Source organism: Macaca mulatta, chromosome 15 (genome assembly GCF_049350105.2).
Source record: "Macaca mulatta isolate MMU2019108-1 chromosome 15, T2T-MMU8v2.0, whole genome shotgun sequence".
Classification (NCBI taxonomy): Eukaryota; Metazoa; Chordata; class Mammalia; order Primates; family Cercopithecidae; genus Macaca; species Macaca mulatta.
The window spans coordinates 10,273,774-10,301,267 of record NC_133420.1 but is presented as its reverse complement, the minus strand read 5'-3'; the positions used below and the strand labels follow the sequence as shown (position 1 = coordinate 10,301,267).

General features: G+C 50.0%; 1 protein-coding gene across 1 annotated transcript; it reads right to left on the bottom strand.

Moving 5' to 3' along the window:
• Nucleotides 1–773: 773 nt before the first annotated feature.
• On the bottom strand, nucleotides 774–13,147 carry LOC114676036 (uncharacterized). The gene is made up of 6 exons (XM_077966589.1): nucleotides 12,408–13,147; nucleotides 8,663–8,844; nucleotides 7,307–7,466; nucleotides 2,798–2,920; nucleotides 1,935–2,091; nucleotides 774–970 (listed from the first exon to the last, which is right to left on the bottom strand). Exons 1-5 carry the CDS (start codon nucleotides 12,926–12,928, stop codon nucleotides 2,067–2,069), a joined length of 1,011 nt encoding a protein of 336 aa, XP_077822715.1. The 5' UTR covers nucleotides 12,929–13,147; the 3' UTR covers nucleotides 774–970; nucleotides 1,935–2,066.
• Nucleotides 13,148–27,494: the final 14,347 nt, after the last annotated feature.

The following is a 27,494-nucleotide window of genomic DNA, read 5'->3' as shown; positions in this document are numbered from 1 at the left end:
ATGCTAAGGAGGGGCGGTGTCCGCTGGGCAGATGGGTGGAGACACCACAGGTCTCAGTCTGCCAATCCCAGCTCTCCACCCCTGCAGGGCTGGGGGCAGAGGGAGCACAGCACCTCCCCTCGAGACACACCCGACCTAACAAGGCCTCAGCCTGGCTGGCTGGGGCCCCGCCCCACTGCACCTGCCCTGAGCTGGGGTTTCCCTGTCTGTGAACTCAATGGTAAGACACTGGTCCCACCCCACCCTTCCTGAGTGATGGGAAGATTCAAGATGTCTCGGGACTCCAGGAAGGAGTTGCTCAGTGCAGGCTGGCACCCTGGGCAGGCTTCCTAGAGGAGGCGCCAAGATTTGGGTTGGATCTTGCAACGTGGATTCAATGTGAGGATGATGGCGTCCTCTGAAATGTCACTCTCCCGACCCTGTTTTCTTTGTTAAATGCACCTTGACACTTGACTGTCAAGACTCAGCTTTGGTGTCACCTCCTCCAGGAGGGCCCCCTGACTACAATCCCCCTTCTTTACCCAGAGGCCACCATTGCCCACTCATGTGTCAGCCTCCCTGGCTGAGACTGAGTTCTTGAGGGTGGGGCCTGGCCATCTGGGGAGCTGGGTTTTACCTGCTAACCTTGCCGGCTCCTCCAGCTGGGTGTAGAGCTCCAGGGAGGCCACTGGGCCATTCCTAAGAAAGGCTGGAACCCAGGCCTCTGGGGTCCGGATGGAGATCCCACTCCAAGGGGGCCAGGAACACCCCGAGCCCTGCCCCTCCCCACCCACCTTCAGGTCGTAGAAGATGATGTCACCGAGCACCAGGTACACCTTCACGTAGTAGAGGGTCTCCTCGTCGAACTCCAGCGGCGAGTTGCAGAGCTAAACGGCCTTGAGGTAGAAGTGCTCCCCCAGCTTGCCATGGCCCAGCCAGTGGTGCAGGGCGGCCAGCCGGTGGTAGGCCACACGCTCGTTCGGCCGGTCCCCTGGGGTGCAGGCCAAAGGGGCAGGTGTGAGGATGTGGCTCTGTGGGGCAGGGAGGGAACATGCCCCTCAGGAGCAGGTATACAGACCCCCAGGCAGCACACGTGGCTTGTCTCCAGGCACCTGTGGTCACCTGGGCAGCTCTGGCCATTCCCTTCCAGGTTCCCAGACTCACTTTTCCATCTGCAAAGCAGAACTAATAAGGCCTGCCCCTGTCTACTGAGAGGCTTTGGCAAAGTCGGACTTGGATGGCCCAGTTCTGTGCCTACACATAGCCACCTGCCTTTGCTCACTGGTTTTAACCAGGGGAGCCCAAAAGCCATGCAGTGCAGGTGCTCCCGGGCTCCCCGGCTCCAGGCAACCCACAGACGTGACATCCGACTCCTCCTGGGTGTGTCATGATCAGAGCCCCCTACCTTGGGGAGTCAGCTGCACACCTACTGTGTACTGGGCCACGGGGCACAAGGCGCTGGGGCATGTGGCCTGCCTAGGGTTCCCTGTCTCTGCAGGGGGACAAACGACTCTGGCACAGCACCAGGGGATGCACGGCCTTAAGGGGCAGACTGCTGGAAGGGGAACTGGGATTTTATCAGCCAGAGAGCCGTGTGGTTGATGAGGGTGGGAAGGGCACAAGAGAAAGGGAATGTGCCACTCACCCTGACACATACAGGGACCAACGAGATGCCTGGGATGTCTGGAAGGCAGAGGGCACACTGGGCGGCCCTTGTGGTCAGCAGCGGGAACAGGCAGAGGAAGCAGAGCTCAGTCAGACAGGGAGCTCTGCACTGCCTGAGAGACCTCGGGCTGTGCCCCACAGCCGGACGGGGAAGCCAGTTGGGCAGAGCTGCCTGCCTGGACAGGAGGCCAGGAAAATCCAGCAGCTGTTTCAGCTCCTGGCCTGCAGACCTGGAGGCTGGGCTCTGGCAAAGTGTGGGTCCTGGCAGGGCGGGGGCTCAGGGGACTTACCCAGAGTGATGCTGAGTGCTAGGACGATGTGGGCAACCTCCAAGTCCTCCTGGGGCTCCTCCAGTGTGGCCAGCAGTGACACCAGCTTGTTGCACAGCTGTAGCTGCAGCTCCACCTTGCGGTTGCCCGTAGTCACTGCCAGGGGCAGGGCCCGGTCCTACCACACAGGCAGGTGGGGTCAGGTTTCCCGCAGCACCCACCTTGCCCAGCGCCCTCCTCAGAGCTCAAACATGTGCTTGGAGCTTCCCACACCCCAGCTACCCCTGCACCTCGACACAGCTCTGTGCTCTGGGATAACACACAGTTCAGACATCCAAGTTGGGGGCTGAAGAGTCACCTGAGGCCCATCCAGCTACACCCGATAGCCTCAGACCAGCCTCTCCCACCTGGGCACCGGGGGTCTGACTGGGGGGAGCCAGCACTCCTCTCTGCTCTAAAAACACCACATTGATCTGTGCCCAGGGCTGAGCCACACCGTGAGCTCAGAGGAAGGGAAAAGCCGTCCCACTTCGGGGTGCATGCAGACCTGGGTCTCCCACTGATATGCTGTGTGTCCTTTGGCATGTCCCTGTGCCTCTCTGAGCCTCAGTTTCCTCATCTGGAAGATGGGGACAGGACTTCCCACTCAGGGTTGCTTGAGGTCATCAGGTACAAGGGTAGAGCCATTGTCACGTCCAGGCCCCAAGCGTTTGTCCCAGGCAGGGGCATGGTCAATATCATTCCCGGTGAGACCACTTGGAAATTAATCATGTGCATGGGTGGCCCTGCCTCCATTTGGGAGGCCTCTACCCTGCCACACCTGTGCCTCAGCCCTCCAGGTGCCCCACTGAGGCCCACCCACATCAGCCCACAGGCCAGCTCACCCGGTAGAAGGACAGGCCTTCCTCCCGCTCCCAGGCCCCATTGAAGAAGATGTCTCCAGCTGCCTCAAACAGCTCCAGCCCCAGGTTGGGGTCGCCTGTGTACAGGGCCACATTCTGTGCCACCTGAAAGGAGACAGAAGTTCCCTCAAGGCCCACACCTAGCGAGGTGGCTACGCGCACCTTTGCCAGGCTCCTTCCTCTCACACAGCACAGGTACACTTGAGCATTTTTCAGACCCTGTGCATTAGGGCTGCCCCCACCACTGGCATGAGGACAATGAACTGATGCTCCTGAGTGCCAGGAGGTGACTGAGCAGCTGCAGCCCAGGAGCCTGACACCTATGAATCCTACCAACAGGGCTAGCCCTAGCCCACTCCCCCTGCACTCAAACCAGTCTCCGTGGCCCCCAGATTGCTGGGAGCCCAGCCCCTGGCTCCTTTCTGCGTTGCCACATCCCCGCCACATCAGCAGTGTTTGTGGGTGGGCCTGGTCCCCTCTTGGCCATGAGCTCTTCATCCCTCTCCTCAGCTCAAGGAGGTATATAGCAGGTGCTCAATAATGAAAGCTTCATCAGTCTCGTGGGCTTCACAATTTGTTCCAGATCACACTGTGTTTGGGAAAGCCTCTGAAAACAGCCACTATGATAGATTCATTGTATAAGGAGATGTGCCACATGTCGCTTGGAGCAAGTTCTTCTGTGTGTTAATTGAGTGGTCACATTATTTGAGCATGTGCTGTATACCAGCAGGTGCTGTGCACTGTGAGGGGCCGCGCCTCTGCCCTCAGGGAGAAGATGCTGGCCACCGGCGGAGGATGTGAGGGAACCAGTTGGAGTGAGGGAAAAGGCACACAACAGGTGCTCAGCAGTGGCTTAGGAATGAGTGGATGGATGGATGAATGGATGAGATGTAGACACATGGATGGATGGAAGGGTGTGTGGATAGATGAATACTTGGATGGATGGATGGATGGATGAATGGATGGATGGATGGATGGATGGATGGATGGATGGATGGATGGATGGATGGGTGGGTGGGTGGAATGATGTGTGTATGTCTGTATGTATGTATGCGTGTGTAGATAATGTATGGATGGGTGGAGGGTAGATGATGTATGTACATGTGGATGGATAGATGGTGGATAGACGAATGTATGGATAAACAAATGGACAGATAGATGTATGGAGGAATGGATCAATAGGTAGATTGGTGGGTAGATGGATGAATGATGGATGGATGAATGGACGAACAGGTGAATGGATGGATGGGTGAAAGGATGGATGATGGATGGATGGATGAATGGATGGGTGGATGGATGATGGATGGGTGGATGAATGGATGGGTGGATGAATGGATGGATGATGGATGGATGGAAGGATGAACAGGTGAATGGATGGATGATGGAAGTATGGATGGATGATGGATGGATGGATAAATGGATGGATGATGGATGATAGATGATGGATTGATGGATGGATGGATGGATGGATGGATGATTGATGGATGATTGATGGATGGAAGGATGAACAAGTGAATGGACGGATGATGGAAGGATGAATGGACGGATGGATGGATGAACAGATGAATGGATGGATAGACGGGTGAATGGGTGGATGATAAAAGGATGGATGAATGATGGATGGATGAATGGATAGATGGATGAATGATGGATGGAAGGATGAACAGGAGGCAAGTGGATGGATGATGAAGTATGGATGATGGATGCATGCATAATGAATGGATGGATGGATGGATGGAAGGATGGATGGATGATGGAAGGATGGATAGATGATGGAAGGATGAATGGATGGATGGATGTACAGATGAAAAAGTGAATGGATGGATACACGGGTGAATGGATGGATGATAAAAGGATGGATGAATGATGGATGGAATAATGGACACGAATGGATGATGGATGCATGGATGGATAAATGGAAAGATGGACTGATGGAAGGATGAACAGATGAATGCATGGATGATGGAAGAATGGATGGATGGATGGATGGATGAAAAAGTGAATGGATGGATACATGGGTGAATGGATGGATGATAAAAGGATGGATGAATGATGGATGGATGAATGGACAGTTGGATGATGGATGATGGATGGATGGATGGACAAATGGATGGATGGATAAATGGAAAGATGGATTGATGGAAGGACGAACAGATGAATGCATGGATGATGTAAGAATGGATGGATGGATGATGGATGGATGGATGGAAGGATGAGCAGGCGAGTGGATGGATGATGAAAGGATGGATGGATGGAAGAATGAAGAGGTGAATGGATGGATGATGGAAGGATGGATGGAGGCATGGATGAACAGATGAATGGATGGATGGACGGGTGAATGAATGGATGGATGGACGGGTGAATGGATGGATGATAAAAAGATGAATGATGAATGAATAGATGGACAGGTGAATGGATGGATCATGGATGGATGGAAGATGGTTGGATGGATAGAAGGATGAACAGCTGAATGGATGGATAATGGAAAGATGGATGGAAAGATGGATGAAAGGATGGATGGATGGAAGGATGGAAGGATGGATGAATGGATGGACGAACAGGTGAATGGATGGATGAAGAAGTGAATAGATTAATGAATGATGGATGGATGGATGGATGGATAGAAGGATGAACAGTTGGATCGATGATGGAAAGATGGATGGAAGGATGGATGAACAGGTGAATGGATGGATAAAAAGATGGATGGATGATGGATGATGGATGGATGGATGATGGATGGGTGGAAAGACGAACAGATGAATGGAAGGATGGATGGATGGATGGATGGATGGACCCACAGGTGTATGGGAAGATGATGGAAGAATGGATGGATGGATGGATGGATGATGGATGGATGGAAGGATGAACAGGTGGATGGATGATGGATGGATGGATGGACAGATGGATGGATGATGGAGGGATGGATGGACGAAGGGATTGATGGATAAATGATGGATGGATGGACGGAAGGATGGATGATGGATGGATGGATGATGGATGGGTGAATGGAAGGACCCACAGGTGTATGGGAAGATGATGGAAGAATGGATGGATGGATGGTGGATGGATGGATGGAAGGATGAACAGGTAAATAGATAGATGACGGAAGGATGAATGGATGGGTGGATGGACAGGTGAATGGATGGATAGACGGGTGAATGGATGGATGATAAAAGGATGGATGAATGATGGATGGATGAATGGACAGTTGGATGATGGATGATGGATGGATGGATGGACAAATGGATGGATGGATAAATGGATGGACGGATTGATGGAAGGACGAACAGATGAATGCATGGATGATGGAAGAATGGATAGATGGATGATGGATGGATGGATGGAAGGATGAGCAGGCGAGTGGATGGATGATGAAAGGATGGATGGATGGAAGAATGAAGAGGTGAATGGATGGATGATGGAAGGATGGATGGAGGCATGAACAGATGAATGGATGGATGGACGGGTGAATGAATGGATGGATGGACGGGTGAATGGATGGATGATAAAAAGATGAATGATGAATGAATAGATGGACAGGTGAATGGATGGATCATGGATGGATGGAAGATGGTTGGATGGATAGAAGGATGAACAGCTGAATGGATGGATAATGGAAAGATGGATGGAAAGATGGATGAAAGGATGGATGGATGGAAGGATGGAAGGATGGATGAATGGATGGACGAACAGGTGAATGGATGGATGAAGAAGTGAATAGATTAATGAATGATGGATGGATGGATGGATAGAAGGATGAACAGTTGGATCGATGATGGAAAGATGGATGGAAGGATGGATGAACAGGTGAATGGATGGATAAAAAGATGGATGGAGGATGGATGATGGATGATGGATGGATGGATGATGGATGGGTGGAAAGACGAACAGATGAATGGATGGATGATGGAAGGATGGATGATGGATGGATGGATGGATGGATGGACCCACAGGTGTATGGGAAGATGATGGAAGAATGGATGGATGGATGGATGGATGGATGGATGGATGATGGATGGATGGAAGGATGAACAGGAGGATGATGGATGGATGGATGGATGGACAGATGGATGGATGATGGAGGGATGGATGGACAAAGGGATGGATGGATAAATGATGGATGGATGGACGGAAGGATGGATGATGGATGGATGGATGATGGATGGGTGAATGGAAGGACCCACAGGTGTATGGGAAGATGATGGAAGAATGGATGGATGGATGGTGGATGGATGGAAGGATGAACAGGTAAATAGATAGATGACGGAAGGATGAATGGATGGGTGGATGGACAGGTGAATGGATGGATAGACGGGTGAATAGATGGATGATAAAAGGATGGATGAATGATGGATGGATGAAAGGATGGATGGATGATGGATGGATGGATGGAAGGATGAACAGGTAAATAGATGATGGAAGGATGAATGGATGGGTGGATGGACAGAGAGTGAACAGCACAGGGGTCGTCCTGCATCCCTTGCCACTCACCTGGATGTACAGGTCCACCAGCTCGCTCTGTCGCAGGATGTAATAGATCTTCCCTGCTTGCAGCCAGGCATGTGCCTCCTTCTCTTTCTTCTGGAGGTCAATGAAAATTCCCAGACTTCGTTTGGTGTAGTCCAGAGAGGATTTGTAGGCCCTGGAATCACTGGAATCAGACACAGGTGTCAGAACAAGGGCTCTCATCCTCCTGGAACCAGTCTGCCTCCTCTCGTGGGTCTGGTGACAGATGAATCTGGAATGTGGGGACTGGGAACGGCCCTCTTGTGTGTGCAGTGTTCTGCCCTTCCCAGGCTGCTGGGAGGGCCAGGGTGAACACACACGGCATGGAAAAGATGAAGGACATCCTTCTGAGGGAATCGAGCATCATGCTGCCCTGTGGCAGGAAGAGTGTGCTAGTCCATCTCCCCTGCCTCCCAGACATGGCCTGTGTCTTCTCCAAACGCACCAGGAGCCGTTAGTGTTCAGAGGCTATCTAGGCCGATGGTTCTCAAGGTGTGCAGGCATCACAGTCACCCAGAGGCCTGTCCTTATAGCTTGCTGGCCCTGCCCCCAGAGCTTCTGGCTCCACAGGCCTGGGGCAGGCCCTAGAACTCCCACTTGCCACAGGCTCCTAGGTGACATGGATGCTGCTCTGCTGGTCCAGGGACTACACTTTGAGAAGCATGGCTCTAGCACACTGGCCCATTTTCCTTCTGTGAACCTGAGGCCAAGACTGGAGCCAGTCTCCCAGGTCCCCATGGAATCTGGCCCCTTCCCTCCTCTCTCAGTAAGTCCAACACTTGAGGGGCTGTGACTGCAGCAATGTCACCAGGCCCTGTGGGTGGGGTGGCCAGGGCCATGGTTACCCCACCAGGTCAGCATGCTCGGGGGAAGCCGAGTGGGCCACATATGGGACGTGAGACCTTGAAACCCTGCCCCGGGGAAGCAGGTGACACAATTGGCTCTGTCTTCTGTGGGAGAGAAGCCACAGGTGGCTGCTGTGGTCACATTTAAGGGGACAGATGAAGGCCAGGAGTCAAGACTCGGGGCAGGCAGAGGTCAGATGACAAAGGCCACCATAGTAGGAAGAACAGCCCAGAGTGCACGTGCACGTACTGCCTCTGCTGGGGTTGAGATGACCTTTGACCCAACAAGGGAGACTCAAGCTGGGACTCACAAGCCAGCAGCAGCCCTGGGACGACCCCAGACCCACCAGCTCAAAGCATCTGATGCCAAGGAACCAAATGATCCAAAGGAAAGGGGCTGAGGAGGCCCTGGGCCAGCTTCCCTGTGCCCCCCTCCCTGCCACCCCTACCCCCTTGCACCCCTCCACACCCCCACCACTGCAAAGCCTGTCCTCACCACTAGGTGCCCAGGGACAGGTAGAGCTGACTGGTGGTGTCCAGGAGCTGCCCTCTCCAGCACCTGGTCGGCCACCTTGCGGGCAAGGGAGAGCTGGAACTCGTGGTAGATGACACACTGGGTCTCGCTGGGCATGACGACGCTGTAGAAGCAGCACAGCCGCTGGACGGCCCGCAGCTGGCCTGGGCAGAAGACAAAATGGAAGACGTCAGCCTCCCAGCATCGAAGCGAGGCTGGCTGGGTTCAGAGGCCCCTGCTCTGTGCTTGTCTCTTTCACACCTCTGTGAACCTGGGCCCCATAGGCGGGGAGCCTGGGCTCAGACAGGCCATGCACCTGTGCAAGGGCAGGCGCCGAGCACACCGTGACATGGGCACAGCTTGGTGCACATGCTCATGGTACAGGCCGGCCTTCTTTACAACTCCCAGGGCCGAGGTTCTGGCCAGGCTCGGCCTCTGCACCAGGCCATCTATTTCTGCTTCACAAAGCCCCTCTGGCCAGGACCAGGGCCACCTTCAGCCTGAGATGATGAGACCAGGGACACAAGTAACCCCTGTCGCAGATGGAACCCTGAGACAGCAAAGCCAAGCATCACGTCTGCCACACACGGCATCATGTTGGGGGAATGGGGTTCAAAGCCGGCCCCTGGCATTTCCACACATGCTTCTCTCATGCAACAAGGCTCCAAACCCACAGGCTCGCTGGCCTCTCCCAAAGCCAGGGCGCTGGGAACGGTGGAAAGCTTCTGATTTTCTAGTGTCAGAAACATTCTGAAGATTAACAAAGGAAACCAGGTACGCCGAATGGACATCTGTCACACACGCCCCCCAACAACAGCTGAATACACAGTCCTCTTGAGCGCCCATGGGACATTCCCCATGACAGACCATGTGCCAGGCCACAAAATGAGCCTCAGTGAAGGGAGAAGGACTGAGACCAAAGCAGAGGTGTTCTTCAGCTGTACTGGCACGAAACTGGAAATCGACAGTCAAGGAAACGTGGGAAATTCAAAAATATGTGAAAACTACACACTCCTAAACAACCAGTGAGTCAAAGAAGAGACCATCAGGGAAACTGAAAATTAATTTGAAAAGAATACAAACAAATGCACAGCCCGGGCCAGCACGGTGGCTCATGCCTCTCATCCCAGCACTGTGGGAGGCCGAGGCGGGAGGATCGCTTGAGTCCAGGAGTTTGAGATCAGCCTGGGAAACATGGTGAAACCCTGTCTCTATAAAAAAAAATACAAAAATTAGCCGGGTGTGGTGGTGCACATCTGTAATTCCAGCTACTCAGGAGGCTGAGGCATGAGAATGACTTGAACCTGGGTAGAAGTTGCAGTGAGCCAAGATTGCACCACTGTACCCCAGCCTGGGCAATAGAGCAAAACTTAAAAAAAAAAAATAGCACAGTGTATCAAAAACACCAAGATGTAGCTAAGGCAGTGCTGAAAGGGAAATTTATAACTGTAAATGTCTACATTCAAAGAAAGAAAAAAAATCTTAAATCAAAAGCCTAACTTTCCACCTTGAGAAACTAGAAAATGAACTAAACCCAAAGTGAATAAAAGGAAGAACATAATAAATGTGAGAGTGGAAATGGGAAGTAAAAATATAGAGAATGGAAAAACAAAAGAGATAATCAACAGAACCAAAAGTGGGTTTTTTGAAAATAATAACAAAAGTGACAAATCTTTCACCAGACTGACCAAGAAAACAAAGATGGGGCACAAACGACTAAAATCAGAGACTGAGCACCATGGCTCACGCCTGTCATCCCAGCACTTTGTGAGGCCGAGGGGGAAGGATCGCTGAGGCCAGCATTCAAGACCCCCCTGGGAGAACATGATGAGACCCCATCTCTAATAAAAATAAATAAACAATTACAAACCCAAGTTTCTAAAATCAGAAATGAAAGAGGAAACATGATTGCCGACCTGACAGAAATAAAAGGATTCCATGAAAACACTACGAACAATTGTACACCAAGAAGCCAGACCATCTAGACACAACAGCCAAACTCCTAGAAGGACACAAACTACCGAAAGTGACTCAAAAATGACCCCAAGGAAGCATGTGGGGTGTCAGCCCCGCCCTCGGTCTCCTCGATCGTTCAGCCCAGGGTGGGGAGACAGGGAAGCATGATTCCCGTTCCCTGGCCTGCATTTCCAAGTCTGAATCCCCCAGCACCCAGGGGAGGGCCTCGTAGGAGGAGGTACCACAGGCTATTGTGCCAGGAGCCACCGGAGGCTGCAGTGGGGGTTGGGGAGCTGGGTTCCTGGAGGGTCTCCTTCCAGTCACAGAATGTCCCTGGGGAAGAAGCCTGGGTCTGAACCCCCCAACCTTCCTTGGGCAGATGTGTGGGACCGGGGCCCCTTCACACGGTCCTTTCCAAAATCTCATCACTCCTAGGGCCAAGAGTGGGTGCCAGGCCTGTGCTGGGAAATGAGCAGATTCATATTTGGGCACAGCCCCTGGAGCTGTGGTCCAGGCCACAGGAGGCACCTCTGAGTGGTGTCACTATGCCATGACAAAGCACTGCAAGGCAGAGGGGACTCAACAGTATCCCTTGTCTCAGCCATTTCCCTGCACTCAACTTCCTCATCTATTCTCTGCGGCCTAGATTTCGGACAGCCCTGCCCAGCTACTGTCCGTTCACTGCTCGGTCTGCACTGACTGTTCGATAGCACTCCGTGGCTCCCCAGTGCTCTTAGGGAAAAGGCCAAGCCACAGCCTGAGGCCCCAGGCCCTGCTTAGCTCTCCAGAAGAACTTCTCACCATCCAGCACCCAACCTAACCCCTCCCAACTCTGCACCTCCCTGCATAAGCCCTGTTCACTCACCCCCACTCACACCCCACTCATCCCCGCTCACACTCCCACTCACTCACCCCCACTCACACCCCACTCATCTCCGCTCCCACTTCCGTTCACTCACCCCCACTCACACCACACTCACCCCCACTCACACTCCCGCTCAGTCACCACCACTCACACCCCACCCATCCTCGCTGACTCACCCCCACTCGCTCACCCCTGGGCCTTCACACAGGCTACACCACCAGCCCCTCATCCACACCTATTACTTGACTAAATCCTCTCAACCCTCTGGTCCCAGACTAAAGAGGCTTCCCTAACCCGGGGCCAAGTTCTGCCCCGCCATCACGCCACTCACCCTTTTGTGGCTTCTCTGGCCTGAAGCTCACATTCCCACGCTCAGCACCTCCCTCCCGAGGACCCCACAAGCCCCTTTTGTGGGTGGGGCCTGGCACACTCAGCACGAGCTGCTTTTGCGTGAACTGCTCTGTGGCTTTGGCCAATCACCCACCCCTGTGTCCTCTGTGAAGTGGGATGACCGGTGCACAGGGCTGCCGAGATACCAAGCAAACACAGGCACAAGAACTGGCATTCAGGGCCTGGCTCATGGAGGGGCCCCAAGTCCTAGCTCAGCACAACATGCCTTGATCCCAGGGTTATGTCTAGGGATTCCCAGCACGCAGGACTTTCCGTGCTCAAGGCAGGATGGTCCCTGGGCAAACCAGGGAGAGCTGCCTGCCTCAGTAGGGTACAGAGGGGCTGGCCCTGCATGGGAACGGCCTGTCTCCAGGGCGTTTGCCAACATCTGCTGCTGGTCATGACTCAGCGCTTTCGATGGTGGTAAAACCACCACTTGTTTCCGAATCACAAACCCCAGGTGTGCCCTGACCCAAGTGGCCCCAGAAGGCGCACAGGAGGAACTGGGGCACTCACTCTCCACGTGGTCCATCTCCACGGCGACCAGAAGGGCCCACTCGTAGTAGCCCTTGCACTGCTGGGCCGGGCCCTGGCGGGTGAAGAGGTAGCCCAGGAGTATGTGGGTGAAGTCCCGGCCACACTCCCCACAGGGAAGCCTCGAGAACAGAAGTACAGCCTCCAGGAGGTAGTGCTGGGCCAGCCTGCTGGCACCCGCGTGCAGGCACAAGGTCCCAAAGTTGGCCAGCACCACTGCCTGGTTCCTCCGCTGGCCCAGGTGCCAAACCACCCGTAGGGCGTGGTAGTAGCCCTCGGCTGCCTGCCTCGTCTGGCCCGTCCTCTTCAGAGCCACGGCCACCAATGTTGGCAATCACACCCTCCTGGTCCTCGCTGACCACCACTGCATCCTGGACAGACTGCAGGATGTTCAGGGCCACCAGGCTCTGCCTATGAAGCACATGCAGCCAGGCCAGGGCCACCAGGAAGTCCACGATGGCACGTACTCCAGCAACAGCACTGGCTTCCACCGCCTGCGTCATGAAGGTGATGGCTGGGCCATGGTAGCCATAGTGGCTGTAAGGGCGTTCTGGAGCACCAGGTTCACGTTCCTCAGCGAACCAGCCAGCGAGTCCTGTGTCCTCAATGAGGCCACCTTGACACAGTTCAGCACCAGGTGGGGCAGGCACTCGCGGCTGTAGATGTCAGCCAGGAGTAGGCAGCAGTCTGAGAGCCACGCAGCGTCTGGGGCAACCGAGTCCCTGTGCAAAAACAACAGCTGCTCTAGGAAGGGCAGGGCCTCCTCAGGCTGCTTGAGGTGCACGTGGTGCCTGGCCAGCAGGAAGCAGGCCCGGGCCTAGGCCTGCTGGCTCTGGCCACCCACCGCCCACTGCAGCACCAGCTGCAGGACCTCCCCGTCCGCCTCGGTGCTACAGATGTGGCCAGGGGTCCCCAGGAGCAGGGCCATGGCTCTGGGAACCACCTGTGTACACTTCTCCCGGTTCTGCTTCCAGTAAATGCCGGCCAGGTTGGCGTACACAGCCACCACCAGGAACAGGTCCCCGAAGCTGCCCTCCAGGGCCCCCAGTGTTTCCTCCAAGTACACCAGGGCCTGGGACAGCTTGAGCCTCCTGCTGCACAGCCGCCCCAGAAGGAAGCAGAGCCTGGCCAGGGCCATGAGGAGGCCACCTTTCTTGGCCGCCCCTTGGGCCTGTGCCAGGCGCCCAGTCAGCTCCTCCTCGTCGCTAAAGCTGCTGAACATGCTGCTCAGCCATGGCAGCGCCAGGTTGTACAGGCCATAGAAGCTGGCCTTGAATCCAGAGGTGTTCAGGAACAGCAGCAGTGAGCTCATGGCCTCTGGATCCTCCCAGTTGTCCTCAGCTTCCAAGCAGAAGGAGGGCTCCTCGGGGTCCTGCAAGCTCACGTTGCTGGATGCTACACAGAGACCCCAGGACGCTGGCTCCTGGGGGCAGCCTGGGCAGGTCTTGCATTGTTCCAGAACATTCTTCACCTTCGGCAGGGTCTCCTGTGGCTCCAGGCCCAGGCAAGGTGGAGGTATTTCTGCAAATCACAAAAACACCTAGACAGATTAGAGTCCAACAGTGAGTCCTTGGTCCACTTGGGGCAGGATCCCCGCATCCCCGTCCTCTGTGTCCCTGGCGCAGCTTGCCATGAGCCCTTGAGAATTATGCGCAATGCAAACCCAGGGTCTGGAGCACGTATGAACTCCGGGGACACAGAGAACACGCAGGCCCGTGGCCCTGCTACAAAATCACCTACAAAATCACTCTCCTACAAAATTGACTCTCCTACAAAATCACCCTCCTGTCCTGCTTTGTCGCCCACCTGATAGCATGGTTTTAGGAGACTATGTCAGCTCAGTGATCCCTCAGAGACGCCTTTCCCTTTAGATAGAATCAAAGCCTTCTAACTGGACCCATGTATATGCAGCACTACAACTACAAATGTAACTTTTGTCAGCATATTGGGCCCCCCGGTGGGGTACAGGAATCCATGAAATCCTCAACAGCCAATCAGAGCTATTGATCAGCTCAAAAGCTGCTATGCAAAATTGGTAAAGCCACCGACGGCACAGGACAGGGGTGTTGTACCCATGTACCCAGCTCTGTGCAGGGAAACGGACCATCCCTGCAGGAAGGATGGGAAAGCTTCCAGGCCCCTGTGGCCACCTTCACCTTGGATGGTCTGAAAACCTGAAGCCCACGGTTCCTAAAGGGTTAACAAAGGCCAGACTGCTCAAGCAGCCCACTGGTGTCTGCTGGTTTTGGTGGATTCCTAGCCAAAGCCCCCTCCCAGAGGTGAGCAAACAAGTGCATTTCCTATTGGAAAACCTGGGATGAAAGGAGGCATTACTGGGAAGGGAAAAACTAGATTTAAACAGACTCTCTGTTTCAAGCTCACATGTAAAACTATTTTCAATACAAACTGTCTCCTTATTCATCTGTAAAGCCTTGGAATTAAAAAAATAAATAAATATGATTTAGAGGCAAATGTGACTTGACTACACTAGATTAGCTAAGAAATCTCCCCCACCCGGCAGAGGCACAACGCCCCTCCCAGCCACTACCCTGGCCTCCGGGGCAGCTGGAGAGCCACGTGCCTTTGCTCCAGAGACTGTGGCAGAGGGTGGAACCACCCCCTCCCCAAGGCAAACCTACAACAGCCTTCCCTTCCGCACTGGCTTCCCGGGCCTCCTCTGGGACCTTGTGCCTGCATCCCAAATGTACTGGGATGGATCCCATTCCCAGGGAACTTCCAAGGGCCCTTGGTGCATCCACATCACCAGGCTGTCCACATGCGGACCCTGTGTGAGGGGAAGCGACAGAGCTGCAGAGGGGAGATGGGAGGGCCTCCCTGAATCAGCCCCTCAGGAAGGAGCAGACCCTTCAGGGACCTCAGTTGAGGCCCCTGCAACCTAAGGCTCTGAATTCTGCTCCCCGCTGAGGGCTGTGTGGCCTCCCATCTCTGAGGCAGAGCACAGGGTGAACTGCAGCTTCTCCAGGTCATGAAAAAGGAACCCACAGCTACATGTGGGCCCCAGCAGTGGAAAGGATGCCCCACCTCGGTCGGGGACCAGGCGGGGGTCAGCATGTTCATTGGAAGAAGTGTGGGACCCCACAGCCTCCAGTGCCAGAGTAGACGGGAGGTTCAGGCCCACCTCAAGCGATGTCCCTCAAGTCCCCGGCCCACACCACAGAGGTGTGACAGCCGCATCCAATGCCCACTGTACTCAGCTCTGTCCCCTCCCCCGGCGTTACTCCAAGGCCCAGCTCATAACCAGAGGAAGCCTGAACCACGGGCAAAACCTACCCTGTTCCTGCGGCTGCTCGGTCTCAGTTTCCTCTACTGAGTCTACCAAGGGAGAAAAGAGAAGCAATGAACACCCCCAGCCAGCACCTCTGGTCCCATTTCAGGTTGAGCTGGTGTCAGTGCTGCAGGGTGAGAGCATTGCAGGGTGCAAGGGTTGAAAGTCATATCATCCTCTTCCCTCCTGGATCATGGGAACAACATCACTGTGAGGTGTACACTTTCTGCGATATTGGGAGTAACATCGTCTTCTGTGCCTTGGAATATTAAGGACAATATCACGTGGGGGCGTGTACATCTTCTGCAATATTGGGAATAATATTATCCTCTCTCTCCCTGCATACTAGGAAAGATATCACAGAGTACGTGTTCACCTCCTGCGATATGGGGATTAATACCATCTTCTCCCCTTCATCAGGAAGAGTATCACACGGCGGTGTACGGTGTCTGCAATACTAGGAGTAATATCAACCTCTCAGCCTTGGAATATTAAGAAGAATATCACAGGGTGGATGTACACCCCCTGCCATATTGGGAGTAATATCAGCCTCTCCTCTCCATGAATATTAGGAACAATATCCCAGGCTGGGTGTACGCCTCCTGCTCTATGGGGAGTCATATCATCCTCTCCCTTCCAGGATATTAATAACAGTATCACAGGGTGGGTGAACACAGCCTGCGATACTGGAATTATTATCATCCTCTCCCCCTCCAGATACTAGGAACCATATCACAGAAGAGCTGTACCCTCCCTGGGATATTGGGAGTAATATCATATGCTTCTTCTGTGAATATTAGGAGCAATATCACCGGGTGGCTGTCCATTCATTGTTATGTTGGGAGTCATGTCATATTCTACCCCTCTCAATACTAGGATCAGTGTCACAGGGTGAGTGTACACCTACTGTGGTATTAAAACTAAAATCATGCTCTCTGTCCCTAGATATTAGGAACAACATCACAGGTAGGTGTTCACCCCCTGCAGTATTAGAAGCAATAATATGATTAATTAGCAAACATCAATCATCGATTTTAATAATTATCAGGCTAGTCTCAAACTCTTGACCTCAGGTGATCTGCCCGCCTCAGCCTCCCAAAGTGCTGGAATTACAGGCGTGAGCCACGGTGCCCAGCCAACACTTCTTCACATCCCTTTTTGGACCTCAAATTTAGCATGCCAAAAACACACTTTTGATTCCCCCTGCTATAACCCACTCCTCCCATAGTCTTCCCGATCCCAATAACAGCATCTCTAGTCTTCCAGTTACTCAGGCCAAAATCCTTGACATCATCCTTAAAACTTCTTTTTCTCTCTCTTGTCATCCAACCCATTTAAACTCTCCTTTCAAAATATATGCCAGACCTAACCACTTCCCACCTTCCTCATCATTTCCAACCAGGTCCAGCCCTCATCATAGCGCTCTGGGTTACTGCAAAAGCCTCCCAATCGCCAGGCACAGTGGCTCATGCCTATAATCCCAGCACTTTGGTAGGCCAAGGCAGGTGGATCATCAGAGGTCAGGAGCTCAAGACCAGCCTGACCAACATGGTGAAACCCCTCTACTAAAAATATAAAAAATTAGCCGAGCATGGTGGTGGGCGTCTGTAATCCCAGCTATTCGGGAGGCTGAAGCAGGAGAATCACTTGAACTCAGAAGGCAGAGGTTAGAGTGAGCCGAGATTGTGCCATTGCACTCCAGCTTGGATGACAAGAGCGAAACTCCATCTTAGAAGGTTAAAAAAAAAAAAAAAAAGCCTCCCAACCCACCTCTCTCCTTCCGCCTTTCACCCTGCTCTGCATTCTACCTTCCACTCTCAAACATTTCAGAAAAGAAAAAATTATATCCACAGAGAGAGAAAGTACAAATGGGGTGAAATGTTTGGGGAATCTGAGGGAAGAGTATATAGGAATTCTCTGTACTATTTTTGCAACTTTTCCATAAGTCAGAATTATTTGGAATTCAAGAGTTAAACAAAGAAAAAAAAAACACACTATCTCCCTTTGTGAATCCATCCTGTCTTTCCCCTGGCAACTTAAGGACGCTCTCAACTAACACACCTATTTTTTCATGAACACTAAAAGAACCCTTGCCGAGTTTTGACTTTCTGTGCTTGGCAGTAGAAGTGTGTGTGTGTATATATATATGTGTATGGTGTGTATGTATATATAGAGAGGGAGAAATATATATGTGTGTACATATATCAATATATATTATATATTTAAAATGGTAATGAGTATATATATAAATATATGTGTGTGTGTAGATATATATAATACATACCCCATAGCCTGTCCTTAACCAGTTCTAAACTTAGTCGGAAAAACACATACCTAAGCAGAGAATTTCAAAATAATATGATGAATATTTTGATAGAGGGATGTGTTGCTATGGAACACGCTGCTAAGACACAAAACCTCCTAGATGGGGCAATGAATGAACGAAGTTTTGCACCTATAGGCACCCCCTCTGATATCCCCTCAAACGTTAATAGTTATATGCATTTGCTTCCCCCAGGACCCCTATTTCATAAGGGTTAGTCCTAGAGCCTAGCAAGTTCCTACTACAGCTGGCACACATATGCCATTCAAGAAACAGTGGCGGAGTGAATGACGAGTTAAGAACCATTTGTCAGCCAGTGCTCAGTAATACAACATGCACTGGTATGCAAATTATATTTTTGTTGAAAACAACTGCAGGATCACAAATTATCTTTCCAGAGAAAGCAAACCTCAAAAGCTTCTTTACCCTACTAAAGCACGTTATAAGAAGCTACCCTTATATAAAAGAAAACCTCATTCGTTATCAATGGCATGTAAACCTAATAGGTCTTCACCTCTGATGACATCTCTTCCATCCCCAGGAGTAGATAAAGGAGGTTCCGGAAATCCTGGTAGTTGTGAAGGTGGCTCCCAGCTCTGACAGTCTTGAACCCTGCGGGCACGGAGGTCACACAGCAGAACAACAACAGAGGGAAGCATCATCAGGCTTCGAGTATGTTTGAACCACAGATGACAAATAGGCTGCAGCCAACTGAAAACACCAGAGATTCATGGTGGCCACCTGAGGGGTTGTGCTCTTAAAAAATAAATAAATAAATAAAAATTAAAAAATTAAAAAAGGAAGGGGTCAAGAATCCATCAGGTCTGACTGAGACGTGTATCAGTGACTAACACCCCGTATGGCAAAAGTACTCCGGTGCGCTTTGGGTAGTCACAGCTTCAGCAGTATTCAAAGGCGTGTGCTTCCCTAAGACTAAGCCACGGGAATACCCCCAGCAACACTGCCAGGAGAAACGTCTCACGTGGATTTGGCTAGAAATACAGTTGTCTTTAACAAATTAACACTGAATAAATCCTGACTTATTAGAGCCTGCGAGAAGGACATTCTCAGTGATAACGGTTATCACTACAATCTCCAAACATCTGCGATCCTGCAGGGAGGAACTGTGACAGCGCAGGCCACATGTCCAGAATGCTTCCCAGACTGCCTGTTACAGAATAAAAGAAATAACCCCCCCCCCCAAGAATGTCTTCACACACATTTAACCAGTTGTTCCTTTGTGTGCATCTCTGTGCTAAAATGGCCATTCTTCCCCACAGCCTGAAGTCATATGCTAAAATAAATGAGACTCACATGAAGCCAGAACCATGCAGATGCCAAGGAAACCAACACAAATGAAATGGGCTGGAGAGTGTGGCCAGGAGGATGGTAGTTCCCAGGAAGCAATTACTTCATCTCTGCCCATGAAGCGGGCAGTTGTCACTGTCCCCCAGGCCCACACCAGACACTCGAAGTAGGTTCTAACCAAACTACCTCCAACAATCAACGTAAATACACCACACAATTGGCTTCTGAAAGGACACCTTGCAACCAACAAGAAACTGTAAGCACAACTTTGACAAACTGTGCAAGTAAAAACCTTGGAAAAGGATAAACACTGCCACATTTTGACTCAAATAGTGTTACGTGGTAGCACTGCAATAATTCACTGAAACAGAAGAATGAATGAGGAATACGTTTATATAGGAATCAGAGGAAGCATGACTAATCATTTAAAGAAATAGGTCAAGAAACTGTTAGGTTCAAATGCTACCGTGAGACACTGTCAAGGCCTTAGGCAAATTCACTTCTCTTGGTCCTGTTTCTAGGTTCATCAAAAATCAGCTTTGGACTAGGGAATCTGTTGCTTCCCAAAGCCTTCCTTCTGTGATTCCAGCCCAGATTTTAGGACTGCTCTTCCACTTGGTATATGAAAGCACTTTCTATGTAGAATAGCAAGAGTACATTTCTGTATTGAATGTGGTTTGGGACCTACTCTATGAGGCAGAATATCATCATGTAACTTTAAGGATGATGCCAAGGCGCACTCTAGATAAGGATAACACATAAGATGTGGCCATACACCTGTGCGTGCCTGGCAGGGAGATGGAGAAGTCTCATTTAATGAAGCTGGGATGCCTGTTGCACTTGAACATCCTCAGTCCACCTCAAGTTCACAACGTCCTTCTGACATGAAACCACAGGTATCACATACTTTTCCATACTTTCCACCCAAGATTAAAATATGCAGAGCACCGTGATAAAGATGCCTCCATTCCCAGCATGTGGGCTCTCATTCTGTAGAATTACATACTTTCGGTGCAAAATGGTGACCAGGTTGCAGCGGCAAGCAAGACTGGGCTCCGTGGGAACAGCAGGCCCTGCAGGAGCCACCATGCCTGTCGCCACAGTCTGATGCAGCTGCAGAGAAGCTGTGGCTGAGGCCATTCACTTTGTGAGAGAACCGCACAGGAGCGACAAGGTAGGGAAGGTCAGGAAGAGGACAATGTCTTGCTTCTGAGACCAAGCCAAGCCATCGCATCCCCTGTGACTTGCATGTATACACCCAGATGACCTGAAGTAACTGAAGAATCACAAAAGAAGTGCAAATGCCCTGTCCCACCTTAACTGATGACATTCTACCACAAAAGAAGTGAAAATGACCGGTTCTTGCCTTAAGCGATTATATTATTTTGTGAAATTCCTTTTCCTGGCTCATCCTGGCTCAAAAAGCTCCCCCGCTGAGCACCTTGTGACCCCCACTCCTGCCCACCAAAGAACAACCCCCTCCTTTGACTGTAATTTTCGTTTACCTATCCAAATCCTATCACACGGCCCCACCCTTATCTCCCTTCCCTGACTCTCTCGGACTCAGCCCGCCTGCACCCAGGTGATTAAAAAACTTTATTGTTCACACAAAGCCTGTTTGGTGGTCTCCTCACACGGACGTGCATGACAGGCAGGTGCAGAGCCAGGGAAGGACCTGTGATGAGAACAGAAAGGAATGCGTCTCCCTGTACACACATTCGGATTTTATGACAACGTGCGCAGGGGGCTGAACTGGATGCCTGAGAACATTCCTAAAAGTTCTTTTGCAGATTTTCTAAATATTGGTGTAAAATCTGAACTCAGACAAAATTTTTTTAAATCACTTCAATCAACATCTTTGTCTAGTGCTCAGCATCATGTCTACAGGATCATCTAGAAAACCAACTTCTGTTCTAAGGCTCACATCCTCCTATAAAGTCCCAGGGATTTTACAAGGGAATGCACCTCTCATTCGCATCAAGAACACACACAGCTACCATCCAAGAAATGCTTAATTTGCTTATATAATTTTTTAAACACCCAGATTTGAAATACAATAGAGAAGATAATTTTTTGATAGCTCTGCTTTCCAACTGCGAACTGCGGGTGGAGAAAATAACCTGCCATGATTTCTAACCAGTCAACAACCTGTCTTCCCTGGCTGCAGTAGGAGCAATCTTTCTGAGCTCAGGATGAAAAAGAACCCAGTTGGTTAGGGGACAGACAATCATCAGTTCTCAGCGGGCTTCCCCGGTCCCGAATCCCCATGTGATACGTGGAAGTAAAAAGCTATCCATGACCAAGCATCTGAACACTTATCCCACCTCACCATCTGATTCTCCTGCCATGCAAATTTAAAATTAATAAGCCTGTTATTGGAGAACAGAGTTGGTGCTGCATCTGTCTTCCTAAAATTATGGATAATTACCAGCCCACAATAGCTTCTAATCAGATTTGAGTAGTCCCTTAGACAGGAAGCTAAAGTGCCTCAGCCCTAAACTGAGAAGCAAACAGAAACTGAAATGCTCTAGGTTTGATTATTTCCCCCTTGTTCTAAAGTTGCTGTTCCCGAATCTCCTTCTAATGTCTTGTTTATAAAATGTATGAGAAACAGGGAAATTTAAAGACATGATAGAAATGGCCACTTTTTCTAAGTACAAACTTTGTGAACATTATTTTCAGCTGCTGGGCTTTTTCTCCACATACTGTGAGCCTGGAGAACATTTTCTCCCTCGTGGTTACACATTCAGAGTCAGGGAAAGTGGCTTTAGCAGTAAAGAGGGGAGTGCAGTGAGAAGTGACCGGACACTGAGAAGGGCAGACAGGGACTCTATCTCGGTGGCCTGCAGCACTCCTGGGCCTTGGCCTTTATTTTTCTATCTGTACAAGGGATCTAAAGGCCCGTGATTCTAGGCCACGACAGCTCTTCATACACACATACGCGAACATCACTGTGAAAAGCTGTGACATTTGGCTGATTTTCTGAAGAAATTATCTTGTATCATTTCTACTCAAGTACTCCACCTCTTTCCAGACAAGTATCTGAGGATCATGGGCTATCCCACAGCCATGTGTGTAACCTCTCCTGCTTATGATCCCTGTACACATAGCATTTTCCAAAAGCATTTGGTGTGAAGGGACAGAAGAAAGAAGAATAAGGTTCTTTCAGCCCATTCATTCATTCATTCAACAAATATTGACTATCTATGTGCCAGGCACTGGTGATATAACAGGGAACACATATTTTTCTAGGTAGAGACAGACTATCAAAAAGAATGTTAAAGAGTGATCAATACTGTAGAGGAAAATACACCAGGAAACAGGAAAGAAGAATACTCCTAGCCACCCTACACTGGGGTGATGCTAGCGTTACAAAATGGAAACAGCGGCCAGGCGCGGTGGCTAACACCTGTATTCTCAGCTCTTTGGGAGACTGAGACAGGCAGATCACCTGAGTTCAGGAGTTCAAGGTTAGCCTGACCAACACGGAGAAACCCTGTCTCTACTAAAAACATAAAAATTAGCTGGACGTGGTGGCACACGCCTGTAATCCCAGTTACTCAGGAAGCTAAGGCACAAGAATCACTTGAACCTGGGAGGCAGAGTTTGGAGTGAGCCGAGATCACGCCACTGCACTCCAGCCTGGGTGACAGAGTAAGGATCTGTCTCAAAAAAAATAAATAAATAAATAAAAAGAAAATGTAAACAGAGAATAAGATACCAAAAGAAAGAACATGAACGATTAACTGTAACGAAAGCCTTTGTAAGCTGATACTTTCCTTCCTGGATCCTTGTCTCTTACAAATGGAAAAAAAGGGCAGGCAGGGGGTAGCATCCAAATGATGTTTTAAGATGGCTTCGGGTTTCAGATGTCTGACAGCCATACTCATGTACTTCAAGGAAAAAGTTCTAGCTCTAGAAGCCATCTGGGCAATGGTTTAATGTCTTTTTTCTTTTTTCCAGAGAGTTTTAAAATACAGGAAAACGTGTGTGTTTATTTGGCTGCTCTGTGCCCGCACACGTGCAAACTGTGCTAACAGGTTTTTCCATGTTTTGCTGAATTTGCCAGCTTGCCATAAACAGGCTTCCATGTCTTAATTGTCTATAAAGAGCACAGACACACAAAAATGCAGATCAAGACTAGGACAGACACGTCCTTTGTTCTTTGAGTAAATACTGCCAATGCCCAAAATACTTTCTCCATCACACTATCAATATGGAATTCAAGTTCCTTCCAATACCATGAGTAACGTCAGTGATAGACTATGTTTAGCCATAATGACCCATTAGCATTCTTTTTCCTCTAAAATGTTGAAATAGTAACATTGAGTGTGCACTCACGAGGTGCCAGTCTCTGAGTTTGATCTCATTTGGATCTCGTTGAAATCCTTTAAGATCAGTACCATATTCTCTCATTTTTCATAGATGAGGAAACTAAGGCAGAGAAAGGCTAAGTAAGTTGTCCATGGTCACAGGTATTTAGGAACTCTTCTCTAAACTTTCAAAAGTTAACTACTGCCACTATTACACATGGTTTTTGTTTTTTTTGAGACAAGGTCTTGCTCTGACCAGGCTGGAGTGCAGTGGCGTGATGATGGTTCACTGCAGCCTCGACTTCCCAGGCTCAAGTGATTCTCGCACCTCAGCCTCTCCAGTAGCTGGGATTACAGGCATGAGCGACCACACCTGGCTAATTTTTTAATTTTTATTTTTTGTAGGGATGGGCTTTCACCATGTGGCCCAGACTGGTTCCAAACTCTGGGCTCAAGAGATTCTCCCAGGTCGGCCTCCCAAAGTGCTGGGATTACAGGTGTAAGCCACTGTGCACAGCCCTACAAATGTGACTTGTACAAAGTCAGAGCAGTGAGCAGGAAGAGAACAGAGACTTCAGCGAGTCTCCTGGCTGTGGCAACGCCATATCCCTCCTCCATACCGTAATGTGTCTACACCCACCAAGCTCCTAGACGTTGAAGGCAGGCCAGCTCAGAGACGAAACAGCAGTCAAGAAAGAGAAGATGCAGACATGCGTCTTGATTTCGGCTCGAGCATGCCTCTCTGCCCTGCAGCTGCACAGGCAGAAACCAGGGGCCGTGAGTCTCATGCAGTGTGTTTGGTTCCTGGCTGGTAATTTTTTGGGAGACCATCCCATACAATTAGTGTTACACTTCTCAAAAAGGAAGTGTGAGTTTTATAGAAAAATCAATTCCATTTGGGAGAAAGGCCTAATAAAACCACAAAAGGATAGCACATTCATACAACAACAAATTCAATTCATCTGTCACAAACTGAAATCCCAAAGCCCTCTGGGCACACAGCTGTTTTTCTGAGCTGAAATTCAACTCCAGTTGAGAAACACGTCAACTTTTCTAAAAAGATTCTTTTTCACATGCCTTCAATAAAAATTCCTTTCCCTCACTTGTCATTTTCCAGATTTAATGACTCTGTTGGCCTTTCTCTCATTTAGGCCGTGAACACTGACTGCATGTCTGCTACGGCCTAGACTCCAAGGGAGGCACCCTAGGGAACACAGATGACCGCAGCACAGCGACAACCTCAAGGAGCACACACGGGGAAGGCAAGATGATAGAATCGAAGACTTCACACAGAAAAGAACTTGGCATCCATACCCCGTCCCATTTCTAGAAAACAACGATGCTGACTTAGGAACATTTACCGAACAGCCTGCAGTGTAGAGGCAGCACGAGGGGGCTCCATGCGGGGAAGAGCACCTTCAGAAGGGGGCGTGCAAGCAACGTGGAGGCAGGAGACGCCCCCATGCACAAGGGCCAGCCTGGGGGCCTGCAGAAATGCCCATGCATCTGGGAAGAGGGAGAGAGGACAAGATACTTAAATGCTCCAAAACGAATAGAAGCCTCCCAAGAACCTCCCCCAAAATGGGGCAGGGATTTACAAAAGACCAAACTGAGCATGCGCAGTTACCTGAACATAGCGCCACCAGAGCGAGCTATCAAGGAAGAAACAGGGTCACTAGAAGCCTGAGCCTCTACTCCCAGCTCTGCGACTCATTCACCCGATGACCTTGGTGAAGGCTCTTAGCTTCTGTGAGCCACAAGAGAATCACGGGAAAACAGAAGATATGAAAGTGCTCTACCTTTTTCACAGAACTGCTGAGGGAATAAAATCAGATAACGGATTTTAAAATTCTCTGTGAATTACAAAGCAAAATGCAACCGTATGAAATCATTCTTACCATTAATAACAGCACTGTCAAATTAAGAGAAGAGTTAAGACCACAGCATTTTCCATCCCCCGACTCCCGAGAGAAATAGTGAGTCCAGCCAATGTATTTGGGCAACCCCAGTATCTAGGCTTTGAGAGTCTCAAACAGCTCATGAACTCTGACAGTATCACTCCAGCCCAGTGCTCATTAAGTTCTCCAAGACAGCCAACTGACCTAAAAAACTACAGCTTTTTCAGCTGGGCTTGAAGCCCTCCAAGCTCACAGCGCAGCTCAACAATGAAGAAGAGGTTTTCTGCCACTAGACTCAAAAGCTGGCTTTCGTAGTTTCCCATAGAAAGAACATTCAAAGCCAGGCATGGCGGCGCATGCCTGTAATCCCAGCAATTTGGGAAGCCGAGGCAGGAAGATCACCTGAGGTCAGAAGTTCAAGAACAGCCTGGCCAATATGACAAAGCCCCATCTGTACTAAAACTACAAAAATTAGCCGGGCATGCTGGCGGGCACCTGTAATTCCAGCTACACAGGAGGCTGAGGCAGGAAAATCCCTTGAACTCAGGAGGTCGAGGTTGCAGTGAGCTGAGATCACGCCACTGGACTCCAGCCTGGGTGACAAGAGCGAAAGTCCATCTCAAAGAAAAAAAAAAAAAAAGAAAGAGCATTCTTTTTTGCTGATGTTAAATTTCCTGTGCTTAACACAGAGAAATCATACCACACTGAAATCCCGAAAAATATATCATAAAAAGCATTTAGTGACTAAAGACATTCAATATAACCTGTAACAGTGAGTTCCCCTCCTCTTTCCAGCCAGCTCCACTAACGCTGTGACCCTTAACAATGCTTTCACGAACACAGAGGAAAATTAATAGGACCGCTTACCCCTCTCAGCTGACAGCTAAACCACTGTTTCTCCCTGGGCTCACTAAAGATGACCTTTACCCAAAACCAGGCTGCAACGACCCTGTAGATGTTGACTAACAATTTCAAAATTCCCATATTCTTTGTCCACTCCTAAGGAAGATGAACTGAAGCCAGGTGTCTCCAAGTCAGAACTAACAGAGGCCTTAAACATCAGATGGCCCATTCCTTTCTTTGACAACCGGGGGATCTAAAGCTGAGCTTATGGAAGAAAACAGCCTGTTTAGTAACAAAGCGAAAACCGAAGCCTAGTCACCCAACATCTGGTCCGGAACTCCTGCGACAATCCAGCACCCATACAGGATGAGTCTCCCTAACCAGAAACTCCAAAATCCACAACTTTTGAGTGCCGACGTGACGCTCAACGAAATGTTCATTGGAACAGCTCAGACTGGATTTTTGAATTCAGGATGCTCAACCAGCAAGTATAATACAAATATTCAAAAATCCAAAAATGTAAAGAAATCTGAGACACTTCTGGGTCCAAGCAGTTTGGATGAGGGATATTCAACGTGCATTTTTTTTTTTCCTCTAATGAAGGAAATTAAAAACGAGGCCCAAGCAAAGTCATTCAATCCATACTAAAGTCATTCAATAGTTTAATTAGTACCCATTTAAAGTTAAGTTCTACCCGCAGATATTTAAAAGGATGAATACATACATGCCTATAATTCCAGAACTTTGGAAGGCCGAGGTGGGAGGATCATCTGATGTCAGGAGTCCAAGACCAGCCCGGTCAGCATGGTGAAACTCCATTTCTACTATAAATGCAAATATTAGCCAGGCGTGGTGGCGCACACCTGTTATCCCAGCTACTCGCGAGGCTGAGGCACGAGAATCGCTTGAACCTGGGGGAAGCACGTTGCAGTGAGCCGAGATCACATCACTGTACTCCAGCCTGTACCACAGAGCAAGACTCTGTCTCAAAAAAAAAAAAAAAAAAAAAAGGAAAAAGAAAAAAGAAAATTTAAATTGTGTTTTCACATGGAGCCCATGTTCCCAGAACACAAACCCTGCTCTGTGCTCCAAGAGCAC